General features: G+C 56.1%; 1 protein-coding gene across 2 annotated transcripts in view; it reads left to right on the plus strand.

Moving 5' to 3' along the window:
* The window catches only part of LOC101951867 (cAMP-dependent protein kinase catalytic subunit alpha), a 50,937-nt gene continuing 31,717 nt past the window's right edge, over positions 1-19,220 (plus strand). The window contains exons 1-2 of one of the 2 annotated variants that reach the window (XM_065576246.1): positions 1-233; positions 10,746-10,842. In XM_065576246.1, coding sequence (XP_065432318.1) covers positions 10,830-10,842 — 13 coding nt within the window. In that variant the 5' untranslated portion in view covers positions 1-233; positions 10,746-10,829. The remainder of the gene's footprint in view (positions 234-10,745; positions 10,843-19,220) is intronic. The other variant, XM_065576248.1, reaches the window with a different exon arrangement.

A 19,220-nucleotide genomic window follows, 5' to 3' on the forward strand; every position in this document is an offset into this window, starting at 1 on the left:
GGAGCCCGAGGAGCCGCCGCCGCGGGGGGAGGGGAGGCGATACCGGTCTCGGCGGCTCCGCCTGGCGGCGGGGGGGGGATCGGGGCCTGGCCGGGCCCAGCCGAGCCTCCTGCGGGCAGCGGGCGCCGGAGGGAGCAGCGGGGGCAGCGGGAGCCGCAGCCGGCCCCGCCCGGGCCCCAGCGCCGCGATGGGCAACGCGGCCACGGCCAAGAAGGGCGGCGAGCTGGAGAGCGGTGAGTGTCGGGGGGAGCGGGGAGAGGGGGCAGCGCGGGACCCGCCGGGGAACGGGGACCCGGGGGGAGCGGGGGCAGCGCGGGACCCGGGGGGGGGAGCGGGGAGTGGGAGGCCTGGCGCGGGGATCGGGGCCCTGGGAGGGATGGAGAGAGTTCGGGGCCCAAGCCGGGGCGGGGAGCGGAACGGGGGGATCTGGGGGGCGTGTGAATACGGGGCCCGCCCTGCGTTAGGAGGTACCGGCCAGGGGTCGTGGGGGCTGGGGAGAGCAGTGCGCCCGGGCCTGGGGGAGCAAGGCGTAGCAGTTCTGGAGAACGGGCCGGGTGAGTGCGGAGAGATCGGGCTGCTGCAGGGCGGTGCCCCCCCCCTTCTCCCTGCCTGGGACACCCAGCAGCTCTGTGCCGGCCTGGGTGCATCTCCTCCACCCCCCCCACGCCCCGTGAGCCCATAGTCCTAGAGCCTCTTTCATCCTTGTGCACCCCTGCCCTGTCCCTCCATGCCCCACACTGCTGCACTTTGCTGCTGCCTGCGCCCCCACCTACCGCACCTCATCGTGTGTCTGGAGGGGTCTGTCTAGGACACCCCTCTCCATTCACACCTGAGGTGTCTCTTTATGACCCTATGCCCTGGGGTGGGGGCAGGTTGGGGCTGTGGGGACCCTAGGGCAATGGTTCTCAACCTGTGGTCTGCGGAGGCTGTCTACAATTTCCAAAGGGGCCTGCACCACCATTCAAAATGTTTTAGATGTCTGCAAATGAAAAAAGGTTGAGGACCAGCGCCCTGGGGTATTGCATCCTGATCTCGCCAACCAGGTGTTGGACGCATTTGCAGGGGTGTGGTTTTTTTGGGATCCCCATCTTCCTTCATCTTCCCACTCCTACACATCCACTCACCCCCTCTCTAGCCATAAGCTGAGAACAGTTAGCTGATCCCTTCTCCCTTTGCATTGCCTGGATGCAAGTCCAACTGGTAGCGCTGCCTGCAACCTGTCCGGCCGGTTCAGGGGGCACGAGCCCTGGGGCTTGTGGGTCTCGGCTCCCCCAAATTTGCTAGTAAATGAATGTTTGCTGATTGGAGGCTGGTACTGTAAAGGGAGAGGAGCACGCTGGCAGTATAAAATGGGACCATCCAGTGGTGTCTGACACCTCTGTGGGTGCTCTCACCACTCCGCTTGCTAGATCTCTGTTCCTGTTCCACTCTGGGAAGCAGCATGGGTCTCGGGATGGGAGGGAGGATTAGCCATAGACTGCTGGCTGGGTTTATGCTTTTATTGTCTGCTGGAGAATATGCTTCAGCCCTCAAAATACACCTAACTGGTCTAAGTCTCAGAATATTTTGTCTAAAGTGAAGGAGGGGGGTGATCCCAAGCTCTGGATCACGATCTCCCTGCCCTTCCCATGTGAAGTGGGAGCAGGGTCCTGGCAGATAAAAGGCTGGGAGTTGATGTTTCCAGAGGGGCACAAAGGAGTTAGATCTTGTTTTCTCATGGTGTCCAGTTGCTGGTTGCTTCACCAAGAGCCTCAAGTACCAAATGTGCATTGAAACTAACTTGCTTTTGTTGTAATCGCTCTTAGGCAGGTGTGACAGGCTGCACTCGGGCGCTGACAATAGAGAGCTGGCTCTTTTAAAAACAAAGGAAGGGTCCGGAGCTCAGGACAGACAGACAGACGGTGCCCCCGTGGAAGATGCAGGGTGGAACTCAAAGTTACGTTGCTCAGAGAGACTCTTCTGAATCCTCGGCTGGATAAGGAGAGGAGCCGATCGGACAGATCCCGGGGGTAGCTTGTCTGGGAGCAGGGTAGAGTGCTGGTGCTGAGGCAGGTAGTCCTCGCTTTGCCGGCAGCTGAATCCCTGCGCCAGTCTGCGAGGCCGCGTAGCCAGAGCCGAGGCAGCCCGAGGTGCTGCCAGGAGGGAGCTCAGGAAAGAGGAAAAGGTTCTGTAAAAAGGAACGTCGGTGCCGTGATTTTCCTAAGGACAAAAATAATCGGTTAAAATCGAGCCTCGCGGGGACGTTTACTAGGCAGTTGGCTCTATCTGAGAGCCTCCCTCCTAGGTTTGTGCCACAGGGGAATCTCCTTTCACGCACACAGGGTTTGCCAGGTCATTGATCTGTCTGGTTGTGTGCTCTTCCAGGAAGGCCGTTGGCTAGTGTGGCCTCCCTGGATCTGAGCAATGGGCACATCTAACACTGGCTTCCCTGCCACACCAAACCAATGCCTCATCCAGCCCGATATCCCCTCCACCCTCCCATGTACGCACACTTCCTGCCATGCTGGATCTAGCCAAAGGGCCCATCTAGCCTGGTATCTGCCTCACTGGGTCAGACCAATCTTTTCCCCTCTCCCCCTCCTGCCATGTCGGATCAGACCATTGGGTCCATCTAGCCCCATATCCAATCTTCAGTTGAGCCTTATAGATAATGTCTCTGAGGAGGCAAATACGCCCTAGACCACTCTCTCCCCCCGCCCCCAGTGACTATATTTGTATGGCAGTAGCACCTAGCAGCCCTGATCAGGGCCCCCTTGTGTTAGGAGCTTTGCACACACACACATAATAATCACTGGCTCGTCAACAGCGCTGTCCATTCATAGATCTCAATGCGCTTTACAAAGAAGGTCAGATGGGGAAACTGAGGTACAGGCAGGGGAAGCGACTTGCCCATGTTGACCCAGCCAGCCAGTGGCAGAGCTAGGAATAGACCCTGTCTTGAGGCGCAGTGTGGTGCTCTACCCACTAGGCAGTATCTATAACACTAGAGAATCCTGTACAAACACATACAGACCCCGCCGTTGGGTGTAGCCAAGACATTGGGCGCTGGAGTGGAGCCCCAGTTAATGGCCAATAGAGAGCAATCCTGCAGCTGGGATGGAATCTGGCACCCACCTGCCATATCTTGCTGTCATCAGTCCCACACGAGCCACATGTGCTCTGCTGTGCCAGGAAGGTGGGTCTCCCTTGGCAGTGAGCCTTGGTTTGGGCTGGTGATTTCAGGATCCACCTTCCCTGAGGCTCACCGGGCTCCTCCGTTTTCCAGGGGTGGGGATGGTCAGAAGGCTGGAGGTGCCGTGGATCTCCGGTTGCATCTTGCCAAGCCCCTGTGAGGGGAAGAGGGCATCTGTTGCGATCAGACCCAGAGCTGTCACCGCACCCGACAGCATCTGTCAGTGTTAGGCCCCAGCATGCGTAGGAGTGTGTGTGTGTGTGTGGGGGGGGGGGGGGGGGGGGGTCAGTGGCCGTTCACAAACGGGGGAGGAGGTTGGGGAAGACTGAGGCTCCCAGGTGCAGTGATTTGCCAGAGGTCAAAGAGCAAGTTGGTGGCAGAGGCCAGTCCCAGTTGGCGCCTAGTTCTGCCCTTCTCTAACCCTTGGACCCCACTGCCCTCCTGTGGTTGGGAACAGAACCCAGGAGTTCTGACCCTCCGCCTCACCCCCTGCTCTAACACACTAGACCCCACTTTGTGCCCAGCGGTGATTTTTGAACTGTGGTAGCTCCATGCTGAGATCAGTCCCAGGTACTCCACAGGTGCAGTAAGAGGCCGCCCCTGCGCCAGGAGCTTGCAGCCTGAATAGACCAAGACGGGCAAAAGGTTGAGTAAAAGGAAGTATCATTCGCCTTTTCCTGATGGGGAATTGAGGCACGGATACAACCCAGAGGGCCTGACTCCAGCCTCTCCCCTCTAGACCTCATCCCCTTCTCAGAGCTGGGGAAAGAACCCAGGCGTCCTGGCTCCCAACCCTTCCTACTATGACCACCAGACCTCCCTCTCAGAACTGGAGAGAGACCCCGGAGTCCTGACTCCCGTTCCTCCACCTTAGCCACAAAATAACCCCGGATGGCATGGCGGAGGGTCAGATCAGGGGAGCTTGATTGAGACCCACCCTCCCATCCCTTTAACTGGCGTTAGGAGCTCTGCTGCCTTTTCCTGCCTTGGCTGCACTGTAGCTGAGCAGTGGTTCTGTGCGTTGTGGAGCTACCGGGATCACCTTTCCGTTCAGAGCAGGAAGTGTGTGTGTGTGTGTGAGAGAGAGAGACCTACCCTTCATTCAGCAGTGTCTTGGCCTCTGGTTGAAGGCGCACCATCAAAATGCCTGTGACTAATCCCACGGGTGACGTTCTATGAATGGGATAGAGAAAGTATCTGGGGTGCTTCTGTATAGGGTGTTGATATGGTCCTAATTACTGTAGTATCTGCGCACCTCACATGTGAGTACAGTTACCTTCACCGCATCTATGTGGAAGGGGCAGGGCTGTTCTCCCTGCTTTATTAGCACCGTCCTAGGAGGATTTTGGAGATATTAAAAAAATGTCCCGTCCCTAAATGAGGCTGAGAAGTCAAACTCTTTGCGCGCTGGCCAGCCGAAAGCCGACCTGGTAGCAGGTCAGCTGGAATGACCAGGATTCAGAACCCAATAAGATGTTTAGGTGGACAGAGTGATGATAGTGAGGGGTAAGAAAACTAACCAAGGTGGCTGGAAAGGCTATTGACCTTCCCTCTTCAGAGCATGAGCCGCCCTCTGCCGGAGGCAAGGAGGCATCTCCCCTCTGGCAGGTGATCTCATCTCGACAGGGGTCTTGCACCTTCTCCAAAGCAGCTGGTGCTGGCAGCTGTCAGAAGATCCTGGGCTAGATGGACCTTGGGTCTGAGCCAGTCCCTGTGGTTTAAAGACTCTCCATGTAATGAAGGTCGATGAAGCTCTCCCCTGGCTGAGCCGCCCCCTGGGCTGCCTTGCTAACCTGCCTGTGAGCACAGGTGTTCCTGGCTTCCTCCTTGTGACAGCCAAAATAGGAAAGGTGAAGTTGAGAAGCAGAAGGGCTGGGACGAGGCCTGGACGGGTCGGAGTTTCCCCCCAAGGCAGAGCACGCTGGGATTGGTGTGCGGCGAACGGTGACCTTGGCACGAGCTGGATGCTCCCATCAGCGCCCCTGGGCGATGGCCTGCGCCAGGGCTGCTGGGCCACAGTCGGCTGCTCCCTTGGGCCTGGTGGAACTTAAGAAAACAAAGTTAAGCCTTGGAGATACAGGGCCGGCTCCCCGGCAGGTGCAAATCACCCTCGGGCATTGGCGTCAATGGGGCCAGATCCTCGGCTGGTGTGATGCAGTTTTCAAGTCAATACAGCCATGCGATTCACGCTACCTGCGCCTCTGGCCCATTGACTCGGTGAAAGCACCGTCTGAGCTTTTTATGTTGTTTTATATCCGTTTTCCGTGAGGAACTTGGGCTCCGATCCTGCAAGGACACAGGGGCGTAACTCTCCTCCCATGAGTAACGCTCCGCATGTGGCATAAGGGTTTGCAGAGTCAGGGCTGCGGGCAGTGCCACGCTGGATTGCCCAGTATACCACTGTGCACGTGCCAGTCGCCTATCTCCCAGCTGGTTCAGAGGCAGGTGCAGTAACCCCTTAGTGACATTCTCTGAGTCTAGCCTGTGCCAGGCTGGGATTAGGGGGTTCCTGTGTCAATTGAGATGCCAGGTTGGGGGAGGGGGTGATTTGTCCGTCACCCCCACCAGGGGCAGCCAGCGTCCCAAGAGAACTGAACAGCATCTGCTGAAAATGTCTGTTTTCTGCCACCACTGCTCAGTTTCGCTTGGCAGCCAGGTCTGCTCCCGGTGGAGGGGCCAGGCAGTGGTGAGGAGGTGATTGTGGGGTGCTCTGTGCTGGGGCAGACGGGCTGTGGCACTGCCACCTGTGGGCCTCTTTGCACTGGGCTTGGAGGTCAGTTCCCAGGCTGGTTTCTGACTGGTGAGCCCTGGTTTGTTGGGTGTGCGGGGGCAGGCTGGGGATGATGATGGCTTTAAGGGAAGATACTAACCGATGTGGTTTAGTGCTTAGATTGGGATCTTTGGATGGAAAGGACACAGCGTCTTCCCAAAGACGAGGCAGGATCGGCTCTGCTTCCACATGGAGAAACTGAGACGAAAGTGAAGTGACGCCTAGATTTGGAAGAGAACTCAGGAGTCGGGACTCCTTGTCCCCCCTGCTCTGTCTCACTCGATCCAGAGCTGGGGATAGAACCCAGGAGTCCTGAATTTCCCCCCTGGCATTCAGCACTGCTCACCACAGCTGAGAAATGGCTACTGCCTTCCCTGACGCTGCCGTGCTCCCCGCGGAGCCCCCTGCATCACGCCAGGCTCTTCTCCTTGGCGTCCCCACAGGGCTGGCAGGGTCCTTCCCGTGGCAAACAAGCTCTCGGCAGCCGCATCATAGTGTGAACCCGGGAGGCATCTACCATGTGGCCATGTCTTTCTGCCCTGAGCAGCGTACCCCGCTGAGTGCCTTGCTGTGCTGGTTGCAGGCCTTAGCCTGTAGGGGGCGCTTTGGGATCAGAAACTTGCAAATGGGGAAATCTGCTGGAGCCTCAGCGTTGGCACAGTGGAACTTTCACCCCCCGATCACCCATAGAGCGATGCCCAGGGAGCTGATCTCCCAGCGTGCGTGTGCTCCTGCCATCGGCTGGCTCCCACCGAGAGATTCCCCGGGGAGACGGGCATTTCCTCTTGCAAGTTAATTATTAAATGTGCCTGGGACAGGGCCGGCGCCGCCCTTACATATTTTGATTTTAAAAAGACACCTGTCCAAGGTTCTAGGCCAGGGACGGGCAAATGTTTTGGCCTGAGAGCCACATCGGGTTTCCGAAATTGTATGGAGGGCTGGTTAGGGGAGACTGTGCCTCCCTAAACAGCCAGGCGTGGCCTGGCCCCTACCCCATATCCAACCCCCCTGCTTCTCTCCCCCTGACGGCCCCCCGAGGACCCCTGCCCCTCCCTGTCCCCGACTGCCCCCTACCCTCCACCCCTGACTGCCTCCCCAGGACCTCTGCCCCCATTCAACCCCCCTGTTCCCCGCCCTCTGACCACGACCACGCACCACCCAAAACTCCCTTGTCCTCTCTCCAAACCCCACTGCTCCCTGCCCCCGTACCGCGCTACCTGGAGCATGGTGCCTGGTGGTGCTACAGCCGTGCCGCCCAGAGCACCAGGACAGGCAGCCGCACCGCCTGGCTGGAGCCTGCCACGCCACCGCGCAGCACAGAGCACCGGGTCAGGCCGCGGCTCTGCAACTGCGCTGCCGCCCAGAGCATTGCACCGGTGGCGCAGTGAGCTGAGGCTGTGGGGGAGGGGGCTAGTCTTCCAGGCCAGGAGCTCAGGGCCTGGGCGGGAGGAGCCCACGGGCCGTAGTTTGCCCACATCTGTTCTAGGCTGTACTACACCATCAACACTACAGCTTCAAACCCGGCAGCGTTACATGATCGGTCCAGCCGGAACTGAGCCCGGCAGCCACCGCCCGGGGCTCCCTTCTTCCCTTTCATCTAGGAAGCAAACACTCAGCCCTCTTCCTGCTGGGGTTGCCACTGGTCCAGGTTTCCCCTTTTTTTTGAAGTAGCTGTCCTGGGAAATCGGCCCAGTATGCAGGGCCAGCTGGCCAGTTTTATGGGCTCAGGGTCATACCGGGTGTCCCATTTCTTGTACCTCGGAGGTGGCCACCCCACTCCTCAGACCCTCTCATTTGAAGGGGGGGGAAATCTCTCACTTTCCCAGATGGTCACTGGGCGGGTGTGGGGACAGGGCCGCCCAGAGGATTCAGGGGGCCTGGGGCAAAGCGGGGGAGCTGCGGCGCTTGTACTCATCCGGCGGTGGTCTGGGTCTTTGGCGGCATTTCGGTGGCGGGAGGTCCTTCAGTCACTCCGCGTCTTTGGCAGCACTGATGGCCTCCCGCCGCTGAAATGCTGCCGAAGACCCGGATCGCCGCCGGGCCAGGGCTCGCGGGGCCCCTGCAGGGCCTGGGGCAAATTGCCCCATTTCCCCCACCCCCCGGGCGGCCCTGGTTGGGGAGCACTTTCCGCAGTCTTGGTGACGTAGAAGAGAACTTCCTGCCAGCCACCCCCTTCCTGATAGCTTGGGGACACTGCTGCCGGCAGCTGGGGCGGTACGGATTGGGGGAGGACCGCACAGGAAGGCTGGTTCCAGGCTATGGAGGGCTTTATAGGTCATAAGCAACACTAAACATCAGCTGGAGATCTTAGGAGCTCAGATGTGGGGAAACAACTGGCACGAAGTGACTCTAATTTCTAGGCTCATCCGAGCCTTTCATTAAGGATTGAGCAGGGTGTGTGCGGGAAGCTTCTTTCCTAGTGGAGTGTGTTCTGGGCACATGTGGGGAGGCCTTGGGGCCCTCAAGGGGAGCTGGTCTGCATCCTTGCAGGGTTTGATGCATGTTGGAGGAGGCTGGAGTGTGGGGAGGTCTGTGCTGCCTGCATTGTCCTGTTCTGGGGTTAAATGGGGACCTTCCGCAGCTCTCGATGGGGCATCTGTATGTAATGGAAAACCCGCCGGGCTCGCTGCTGGGCTGTGTGCTGGGGGATGGGGAGGGTGCTCTGGCTCAGACCCGTGGAGGGGCTGTCTCGGCAACTGCGTTCATTTGGCCAAGCTCGAGAGTGAGCGGCCCCGCTGCAGTCGAACACGCGAGCTTCTGCATCCCCGCTCGTGTGCATCGCTAGGACTCCTGGGAGCACCTTCCGTGGCTCTTAGAACTGCAGTAAACTGAGCCGCCGGATGGATTTTCCCAGTGAGTTTTGGGAGAGTTTGTCTGGCCACCTGGAGGGGAGCAGGGAATCGTGGGAAGCTGTTGGAGGACTAGTGGCACTCGAGAGAGGTTGGCCTGTGTCTACCCTACAGAGCAGTTGTCTTAGCAGCTGACGAGTTGGGCTAACTCGCTCTGTAGCCCATAGCCTCTCTCGGGCCAGCCGACTTGTGGGTGGATTGGAGGCGACTCGAGTTACGGGCTGCACCTGAGTTAACCGTGCAGTGAAGACCAGCCCTGAGCAAGTATCTAAGCTCTCCCCATCTTGGAGCAGTTGCTTTCAGCTGGGCAAACTGGGCCATATTGGGCATAGATCAAAGATGCTTGCATTGAGCAACAGTGCAAGGGCAGTGGGTGCTTGTCTCCTCCCCTTTGGCTGCCTGAGGGTGCAGCTGAGCTGGGAGTCGCTCTGCCTGGGGTGGCAATTGGACAATCTGCCCCCTGGGTGTGGTGCGGGATTATTATGTAAACAGCTGCCAACCCTACTCTGGCTCTGCTGGGATGAATCAGGGTCCGTGTGAGCCTTGAGGCGGTTGCTGGCATTGGGCAAACTGAGCCACCAGGGCCTCTGACCTCTAGGGACATGCCTGAGTGAGTCCCGGGAGGGATCAAACCGGCGATACCTCCCCTTTGCCTGCACTGCACCTTCCCCCTGCACCCTCTCACTTCCACGCTGTGAGCTGCTGACCTGGGTCCCCTGTAGCAGCTCCAGTGTAACAGGGGTTGGGAGGGAGTGGGCCTAGGAATTTAGGACAGGAAGTGAAGATGAAGGAATCCCAGTTGAATTGTGGTGGGTATTTCAGGGAGGCAGAATGGAATCACGCCAGGGTTCAACTCTGACTCTTGAGTGATGAGGAAAGGTGGAGGAGATCTCTGGAGAGGCAGCTGGAGCAGAAAATCCCAAAAAGGGTTAAGGGAAAACGGGGCTTTTGCAGACCTCAGGAGTAAAAGCAGAGGTGCATTAAGGCTCGTTGATGGATCGGGAGATAAAATTAATGATCGTAAAATGACTAAGAGCTGCTGAGCTGCTTTTGCTTTAATGCTGTCGAAGAAGAAATGAGGGGATACAAATGTATGGACAATAAGGACGTGCGTTAGCTTTCTGTCTAAGGGCCTTATCTGGCTCCGGTTATTATAGTATCCAAGAGCCTCACAACTGGTAATAGATTTATCCTCCAACCCTCCTGGTGAGGCAAGGAAGTGCTATCATCCCCTCTGTAGCATGGGGAAATTGAAGCACAGACTAAGTGACTTGCCCAAGGTTAGTCTGGGGCAGAGCAGGGAATTGAGCCAGGATCTCCCAAGTCCCAGGCTAGCGCTCTAACCATTGCACCAGGCTCCCTCTATGACACGAAATATCTGGTTAAATAAAACATGAGGGGTAGGTGGATGCTAGCGAGGGAAATCGGCTGGCTTGGGTGAAACGCTCGGTTCTTGGAGGGAGTTTGGTTGAAAGGCAGGGGAAGAATGCCAGCCTGGCACGGATCTTCCTGAGGCAGAGAGCAGCGATCGCCCTCTGGCAAACCCGCATCACATGAGATTGCTGCTGCCGTCTCTCTGACAGCAATGGCCCGTCCATCAGTAGGACAAACACAAACACACCGTCTGGAGGGAGGGGAAAGGATTTTTTGACGCCACATGCTGCCCCTGCCCCGAACTGCAGCCCGTGAGGTATGTGTGGCTTCGAAGTGGTGACCGCTTGCCCCCTCGTATCGCTCTGATTTTCCTGTGGCTTTAAATCTGTCGCCCTCCCAGCCCTGTGCAGGGGCAGATCCCCTGTCCTTGGACCTCCAGCCCTCATGGGGCCAAGCCCTTACCCCCACCCCCCATTGGCTCCCCTGGCCTGCCCACGCCCGTCTATGGAATCCCAGAGGGCTCAGATCCTGGGTGGCCCCCACCCTGGCTGAGAGCGAGTGCCTCTCTCGCCCCCTGCAGTGCCAGGCACAGGGCCCGGGTGGATTGGCCCTGCCGAGGAACCGTAGGCCGAGCGCAGAGGAGGCCATAGGCTGGGCCAGCAAGATGGAGGCCGGAGGTGAGCCGGGCTGGGGGCGAAGGTCCTGGCGGGATGGGGAATGGGACACATATGAGGACTCAGGGCCTTTCCCCTCTAGGGGGTGCTGGATATTCCCCCGCCCCGGGCCCTGTTCTGCCCCATAGGATATGGGTCACTTCCCTCACTCGTACCCCGTGGTGGCTGGTCATGGCTGGTCCGAGGTCCCCTGTGATGCCCCGTTCACCGGCCCCTGGAAAGGGTTTGGGTCTCGGGTCAGTCCGAGTGGCATGGATGTCCAGTGTCACCACCCCATCGGCACTGACTGGGCCCCTGGCTGGCAGGGAGACCAAGAATTTGTTGGGCCCTCGGGACCGAGCCCCCATCTGTGTGCGGGGGTGGTGGGATGCCCTCCTACCCCTGTTTTAGGGGGGACCCAGAAACCTCATTCTCCATGGCTGGGAGTCAGGCCCCAATCCCAGCACTAAATTCACTAAACAATTACAAGAAGGAAAATTAAGGGGGTTGAATTTAAAAAATTGGAATTGGTGGTTGCCATGGGAACATGCTTTCATCTCCGTGATGTCCTGGCGTAGGGCCGTGGGAGGAGCCTCCCAGAAAGGGGTGGGGCCTTGACTGCATTTCTTGATGGAGGGTGGTGAGTCTTGGAATGAATTTTGCGGCTCGGGATGTCGGGTATATGGCTGGGGTGGGGCAGGAATGGTCTCTTCTTTCCTCCCGTGATTTGAACCATGATCTTGAGGGCAGTGCCTTCCAATGGGATTGTTAAGCGCCGGTGGTCTGTATTGGGGGGTGGGAAGGTGTGTGTGGACCAATCTAGGAGTTTGTCTGGCTCCCATTGACGTAGGATCTGAGCCCCCCACGGTCATTAACAGACTCGATCCTCGCAGTGAGGCAAGGGAGTATTATCCCTATTTCACAGAAGCACCGAGCAGGGCGGGGGAAGTGACTCTTCCAAGGTCACACAAGGAGCTGTAGGCAGAGCTGGGAATTGAACTTCGGTCTCTTGAGTCACAATCTGGGTCCCATCGTACCTGGGACTCAAACCCCCCCCCCCCCAGCTGCTTCCTCCTTAGGGGCGAGCAGGATGCGAGGGGAAGTGTATGAGATGTGTGGAGTCAGGGGCAGGACCAAGGAACAGACTGATTTGCGGGGGGTGGGGGGAACGGAAGGGGAAAAGGGACAAGAGACTGAAATTGTCTAGAGGAGATGAGTGCAGCTGTTAGCCTTGAGGGGTTTGCTTCATGGTCTACTCTTAGTAAATGTCAAAACTGTGGGTTCAAATTCTTTTGTGGCACCTGTGTAACTCTGCTGTGGGTGCCTCCATAACCCTGGTACCTTGGGGGTAACACCAGCATGACATGTGGGAGAATCTGTCCCCTGTAACTACTCCAGTGCGAGAATTCTGATTTCTAGGACAGTCCTTTAGTTCTCAGCAGGGGTGATGTTATAGCAAACCCCGTCCTGACAGTGTTTAAACCCAGGATTCTCAGTGTTCAAATGAGGTCCTCTACCACGTCACCTGAAGGGGTGATCGCTATTAGCTGGCAGCACTAGTAAGCTGTCATCCTCTATGCAGGCCACATGCTAGATGTGATACCCTTTTCACAAGCATGTTATGCTATTACTTAAGATCATTTTTCCAGCCCCAGTGTAAGAGGATTCTGGCTCCTCCGTCTCTTGCGACAGGCAGGCTGAGGAAATTCAAGGGACGCTGTCAACATAAAACTCATATAAATGTGTCCTAGTGTCTAAAAATGTTACCGATGTTCACAGTTGATGCTGTTTGGTTAATGTTCTCTTGCATCTGACGGAGTGTGGGACAGGGAAATTCACCTGGCCAGTTGCACAATCTGTTTCTAGCCTTTCACCGTCGAACTGTGTCCCATTCTGGTGTCTGTGCTTTAAATCAGATGGGGGGTGGGGAGTAGAGTGGGCTACTAGGTCTGAGTGAGAGAGGTAAGAGGCTCAATGTGTTCAGTCTAACAAAGGGCTGGTCTACACTGGGTGGGGGGATCGATCCAAGATACGCAACTTCAGCTACGCTATTTGCGTAGCTGTAGTCAAAGTATTTTGGATTGAATTACCTGGGGTCCACCCGGCGCGGGATCGACGGCCGCGGCTCCTCCGTCGACTGCGCTACCGCCGCTCGCTCTGGTGGAGTTCTGGAGTCGACGGTGAGCGCGTTCGGGGATCGATATAGCGCGTCTTAACGAGACATGCTATATCGATCCCGGATAAATCGATTGCTACCCGCCAATACGGCAGGTAGTGAAGAAGTACCCAAAGACAAGGTGGCTTGATCACTATCGATAAATACACTAGGAGACGATTTCTGATAGCAGGGGCTCTTTCATCTCGTAGATGAAGGCAAGACAATTCATCAGTTGGAAGTTGATGCTTGACAAATTCAAACTGGGAATAATAAAGAGCAAATTTTTAACAAGGAGTGGAATTGACCATGGAAACAGCTTACCAAGGGATGCAGTGAATCCTCCATCGCTTGGAGTCTTTAAATCCAGGCTAGATGTTTCTTTCTAAAAGATCTGCCCTTATTCCACTACAATTTGTTGGGCTGGATGCGGGTGTGACTGGGTGGATCGCCCTGGCCTGGGTTATGCAGGAGGTCAGTCTAGAATGATGATGATGATCAGCGATCCCTTCTGGCCTTAAACTCAGTGCACCTATGAATTGTCTCGCTGCAAGGGAAGATTTTTAGAGAGATTTATTTGAAGACCAGTGAAAATTTCCCCCCCCAAACTTCTCACCGGTTCCGAAAAGTGGCTGGAGTCATGGCACGGCCCAGGCCCACCTTAACCGATGGTTGGAGCTGTCGGAGCCTGGTTAATGGTCTGGCTCCAGCTGGTTTTAAAATTGGTTAGAATTTTTTGGGAGGGGTGGAGGAGGGGGCATGCCCCTGTGTAGACAGGGCTGGGGTTGATTTAGACCTTGAATTTAGGGCTTGTAAAAAGAAGGTTGTTACATACCCCAAAGTCCTTGGAAATTAAGAAATTGCAAAGAGAACAGTTTGTTTTTTAAACTTTCCCCTGCAAACCAAACAGTGCAGCATTGTGACAGTGCAAGCTGCTTTGGCAGGCAGTGCCGCCTAGTGCATAGAGCACGGGGACTTGGGTTCTATTCCCAGCTATGACCTTTGGCAAGTCCCTTCCCCCTGTGCCTCAGTTTCCCCATCTGTAAAATGGGGCTCGTGATACTGAGCCTTCTTTATAAAGCACTTTGAGAGCTGCGGATGAAAAGTGCTAATTAAGAGCTCGGTCTTATCTCAGACTTTTCATAGTGTGGGGTTGAGGAGATCCCCATGCGGCCCTCTGTTCCCATTGTGCCATCCCATCAAGCAGCTGCTCCTTCATGATCCCCTAATGTCCCGGGGCAGCGACAGCCACCATGGAAAAATAACCTCAACGTATCAATTGCCAGACTGGGTCAGCCCTGAGGTCCATGTAGCATCAGCAGTAGAGGCTGCAGAGGAAGGGTAAAGAACCCCACAGTAGCAGTGGGGCAAAAACTTTCCACCGCCATAGATCTCATCCAGATGTCTAGTAGTTCAGCTTAAACCCTGAAGCACAAGGTTTAATATCCATTCCAGAATTATTGTTGTAATTTAAATTATAGCCCTGGATAGTCTTTATCCATGTGAATGTCCAGGCTGGTTTTGGTCTCAACTTCATGTGGTGGTGAGTTCCACAGGCTAATTGAAAAGTGTTTCCTCTTATTGGTTTTGAATGCCCTACCTTTTAATTCTATTTGAGTGTCCCTTGGCTCTTGTGGGATGAGACAGGAAGAACAGAAGCTCCTGATTTCCCTTCTTCATCCCAATTATTATTTTATAGATATTTATTATGCCCCTCTTATTGGTCTCCTTTCTAAAGGTAAACAATCCTTTCAATCTCTCCTCATAGGAGAGTGTGTCCAGGCCCTAGATCATTCTTGTTGCCTTTCTCTGAACCTTCTAATTCTACAGTATCCCCTTTGACAGACATTATTTCAAATTCAGATTAAGAAAGTCTTTAATGGGTTGATGCAGTCTAGCAACTGGAAACAAGGAATCAGCACCATGTTACTAGCAGTTGTTGAGGTATCTCCATCTACTGATCACAGTTCAGTGTAGCAATATGGAGTAACTTAAGTACCAGAAGTTAAACTAACTAGAACCGGAGTGAAATTGACTGGCTATGGTGGGTTTTTCCCCCCATTTGCCCATGCTGAAATACCTGCAAAGGCAATAAGTGCAGAGGGATTTATATTAAAAACAAGCTTTAAGTTTAAAAAACCCAGATTCTGGTAATGTAAGAAGGAAACATCGTTTTTATTATAATGTTTTTTTAAACCAGTAACGTCTCTCTAAATCTTCAAGCAAACTTTTTTTTGTTTACTGAATTTTCTTTTGAAATCCTGTAAAATTGCTCTCTGCATTTGGTTTTTGAGGAACTCTTTGTTTGTAAATATACATAGTTTTGGGGCTGAAAATGAGTGCAATTCTCTCCTGCGTCGGTATGTTTGTGATGTGAGCATCCCAGCTGGTTTCCTGCGTTCCTTCTGGTTAGTCATTACCTGGTTAAGAATTGGATGGGTTTGTATTATTTGTATTACAGTAGCACGTGATGACCCGATCCGAGGCCCTCTGATACCTGGAAAGAGTCTGCCCAAAAGAGCTTTGACTCTAAAGAGAGCAGACAGACAATGGAGGGATTCATAGCCCCATTTTACAGACAGGGAGCTGGGTTGAAATGACTCACCCAAGGTTGCGTGAAGTCAGTGTCCAAACTGGGAATGGAACCCAAATCTCCCAAATCCCAGTCCCCTGCCTTTACCACAAGGCCGCCTGTCAGAGATTCCAAAGCCAGCAGAGACCGCCGTGTTCATCTCATCCGGTGGTTTTCAACCTGTAGTCGGCAGACTCCTGGGGGTCTGCCGACAGTGTCTAAGATTTCCAAGGGGTCTGCACCTCCATTTGAAATTGTTTAGGGGTCCGCAGATAAAAAAGGTTGAAAACCACTGTGCTAGTCTGACCTCCAGCGTGGCACAGGCCATAGGACTTGCCCGTTTGACTTAGAGCAGATCTCTTAGAAAAGCATCCACGTTTGTTTTGAAAGTTGCCTGTGCTGGAGAATCCGCCCCAGCCCCTGGTAAATGGTGACAGAAAGCTGGCTGGAACGTAGGGAGTGGAGGGTTCTGTGCGGAGCCTAGATCTATATTTTATGCTGTCTCTTGCCTCCCACCGCCCTTGGTGTGTTACATCTTCCCTTCTCCCTGCGTGTTCACAGACCCAGGTGGCTGCTGTTGGGGGAGCAGAAGCAGGGTTAAGGAGGGCGAGATGTGTATGTTGTACACCTGCTTGGGTGGGCTTCAGTTGCTCAAAGATCATGAGTCCCTGCGGTGGCTTCTGAAGCGGGGTGGCTTGCCTGCTAGGCCAGAATGAACCTATCTGGGTTAAATGGCCTGTACTCCCAGTGGTGCCTCCTTGGGTTCACAGGGCTGTTCAGGCAAGGAGCATTCAATGTTTCCCCGATGCGCCCACTTCTGGGGTGGAGCAGGGATTCCACTGCTGAAATGAACGACTAATGAGCTTCAGGCTGCCAGAGCAGACAAGCCCCTGGGTAGACCGGGTGTACCAAGGTGGGCTCTCACTGGTGCTGCACTATGAGGCTGACTGCCCTGGGGTCCCTACCTGTGGCCAGGCCATGGTGCTCTGACGGCTGAGGAGGGCAAAATGCCATCTGCTGGGTCCGTTTGTCCCTCCTGCTGCTGCTCGTTGCTGGCTGCAGGTGGATGATTTTTAATGATCATGCTGGAATATTGTAAACCTTTCGTGCTGAGCCTGCGGGACCCGCCACCTGAGAGGGCAGAAAATTCCCCTGGTCCTGCCAAAGCTGCCCCTGCACAAGGTTAACCCTTTGGGCGCCGCTCTCGCCAGCCTGTCGGATTGGCACATGGGGGGGGGGGGGCAGCCCTTCGGGAGTGCGGACTCAGCTACATATCTGTTACCCCCCGCCCCGATCAGCCAGTTAATTCCCTCTGCTGGTGCCTTCGGACGGGGCTGGCAATGGAATTGTTCTGACCTGAACAGCTTGAAAAGGAAGGAAAGGCACCGATGGCCTGCTCCAGTCCCTTCCATGGAGAGTGGCTTCCAATCAACCCCCTTTTAGGCCTTATAGTGATGGGAGGAGTGGGGGGAAGCTCCAGCACAGGTCCCAGAAGGGAGGGGCTGTCTCAAGACCCACCCCCGGGGTGCTGAGCGTGCAGCAGCTGGTGCAGACCTGCCCGCCCAGCGGTTCAGCTGATCTGCCCTTGTTGGCCGGTCAACGTCAAGGCTTCCGTTCACCCAGGCGCAGCTCAAAGAAGCCGATCCTGTTGCACGCGGGAGCAGCGCTGGCCTCCCCTGCCCCCGACTGGCTGTATTGACAAAGACCAGATGAGCCGGTGAGATCAGACTCTCAGCCCTCCAACCCGGGAGTCCTGACTCCTAGTAGCCCCGCTCCAACCCACTGCAATGTGAAAGGTGTTTGACGGGTGTCAGTCCAATTCCCTGAGGGAGGGGCCTCCCCATCACAAAACCATCTCCCTCCCATGACCGTATGGCCTGAAAGGGGCTTGAACGGAAGCCCAGAAGATAATCTGCCCCTCACCAGCCTCTCTCTCCGAAAGGGATAGGAGCAGCTAACATGGCCGTTCCTCTTATGCAGTGAGTGGGGGCTGGGATGGTGTGTGTGTGGTGTGTGTGTGTGTGTGTGTTTAGAACGGGGGCTGGGAGTCAGGACTCCTGGGTTCTAGTCCTGGCTTGGGAAGGCAGCATGGTCTAATGGTGAGAATGAACCCAGGAGTCCTGTCTGGGATGATTCTGTGACGGGGAGGTCTCTCCCTCTGGGAATTGGACTGAGACCTGCCAAATTAATTTCCCATTGGACTGGGTTTGAACGGCTGCCCTAGAGATGCTGTAGATCACACAGACACACAAACCCCTCCTGAGATGAGGGAGTTGGCCGGGATGCTCCGAGCTGCTGGGCCAGGTTCCGTGGGATCCAGGGCGGAGGTTAGGATTTCACCCTCCTGTCCTGCCGCATGGGCCCGTGTGCCGAGTTTCCCGGGGAGCACTGGTCTGGAGCAGCTGAGAGCAGGTGTGGAGCAGGGAGCCGATGCCTTTAAGGGCTTCGTGTGAACCTGGCGGCGTGCCCAGCCCTGGCTCTCCCTCCCCCTTTGAGGCTGCTCCCATGGGGCGCTTGCTGAAACAATACCTAGCGCGCTCCTCACCGGGGCAGGCTGAGCCCTGAGCCTGGGAAGCGACAGGAGTGAAACTGGCTGCTTCCCACCCTGCTACTGTCCAGATATTTCTCCTCCGGAGGTCCTACCCCCTCCTTCCCCCCAGGGTCCCGGAGGTCTGGTTCGAAGCCGTGCAGCCATGGGAGAACCTCGGGTGGTGTAGATAAGGAGGGCAGCCTGAGTCAGGATCCCGGGGGCCAGGAGCCGAGGTCTGCGTCACTGGGGGTGGCGGCATGGAGCTCAGACCCGGCGACCTTCGTGGGATTGAGGAAGGCTCAGATTTCGACTTCCAGTTCTGGATCCAGCTCTTCCTCTGGGTGCACTTGTTCGGCCGGCTGGTCCATTATCTCCTCCGCGCCTTTGGGGGGCTGACACAGTAGCCCCCTCGTCTGTTGCACCCACGGTGAGCAGCTTCCTTTCCGGCTTCCCCCCTGCCTCCCGCCTGCAGAGTCCCGGTCTCTGCAGACCCCAGCTGTTTGGAAATTGAAACTCGCAAGGAAGGGCCTCCTCCTTCCCCAGCCCACCCTCTTGCTTCTCCCCCAGAGCGCTATCCAGCTCTCTCTGGCTTCTGCTGAAAGTGGCTTCCCGCTCCCAAGGTCAAGGAGCGCAGCAGCGCTTGTTTGGGAAAGGCAAAGTAAAGAAACCTCCAGGCGACTAGTCCTGGGTCCCTCCCCTGCCGGCGGTCGGTACCACCTGGGACTGCACGACACGAGAGTCAAACCCCGTGGTGCTTCGAGATCTCCTCCCTCGGGTGCTGCTGCAGGGTGCTGCCGAGGGTTTCCGAATGTGGGTCTCTTTGAACGCCTCTTGGAGAGCCCCCTTCGATGCGCTGCAACCCCCTGCTGTTCGTCTCTGCGAGCAGGGCCCCCAGCAGTGGATTTAAGGACCTGCACCCCTCTGACTCAGGCCTCACGTGAGCCACAAGTCCACCCCTCCCCCTCCCCCGATTTCCTTTGCAGCCCCAGTGGCTTGGCCCGGAGGGCACTGTACTTGTAGAATGGTGTTTTTTCCAGGGGTCTGCCCCCCAATGCATGCAGGATCGGCAGTGAAGCCAGAGGGAGCCTCTCCCGCTGCTTTCGGCCGAAGGATTTGAGAGGAGCGGAGAGCCAGGGCGCTGTTTT

Source organism: Chrysemys picta, chromosome 22 (genome assembly GCF_011386835.1).
Source record: "Chrysemys picta bellii isolate R12L10 chromosome 22, ASM1138683v2, whole genome shotgun sequence".
Classification (NCBI taxonomy): domain Eukaryota; kingdom Metazoa; phylum Chordata; order Testudines; family Emydidae; genus Chrysemys; species Chrysemys picta.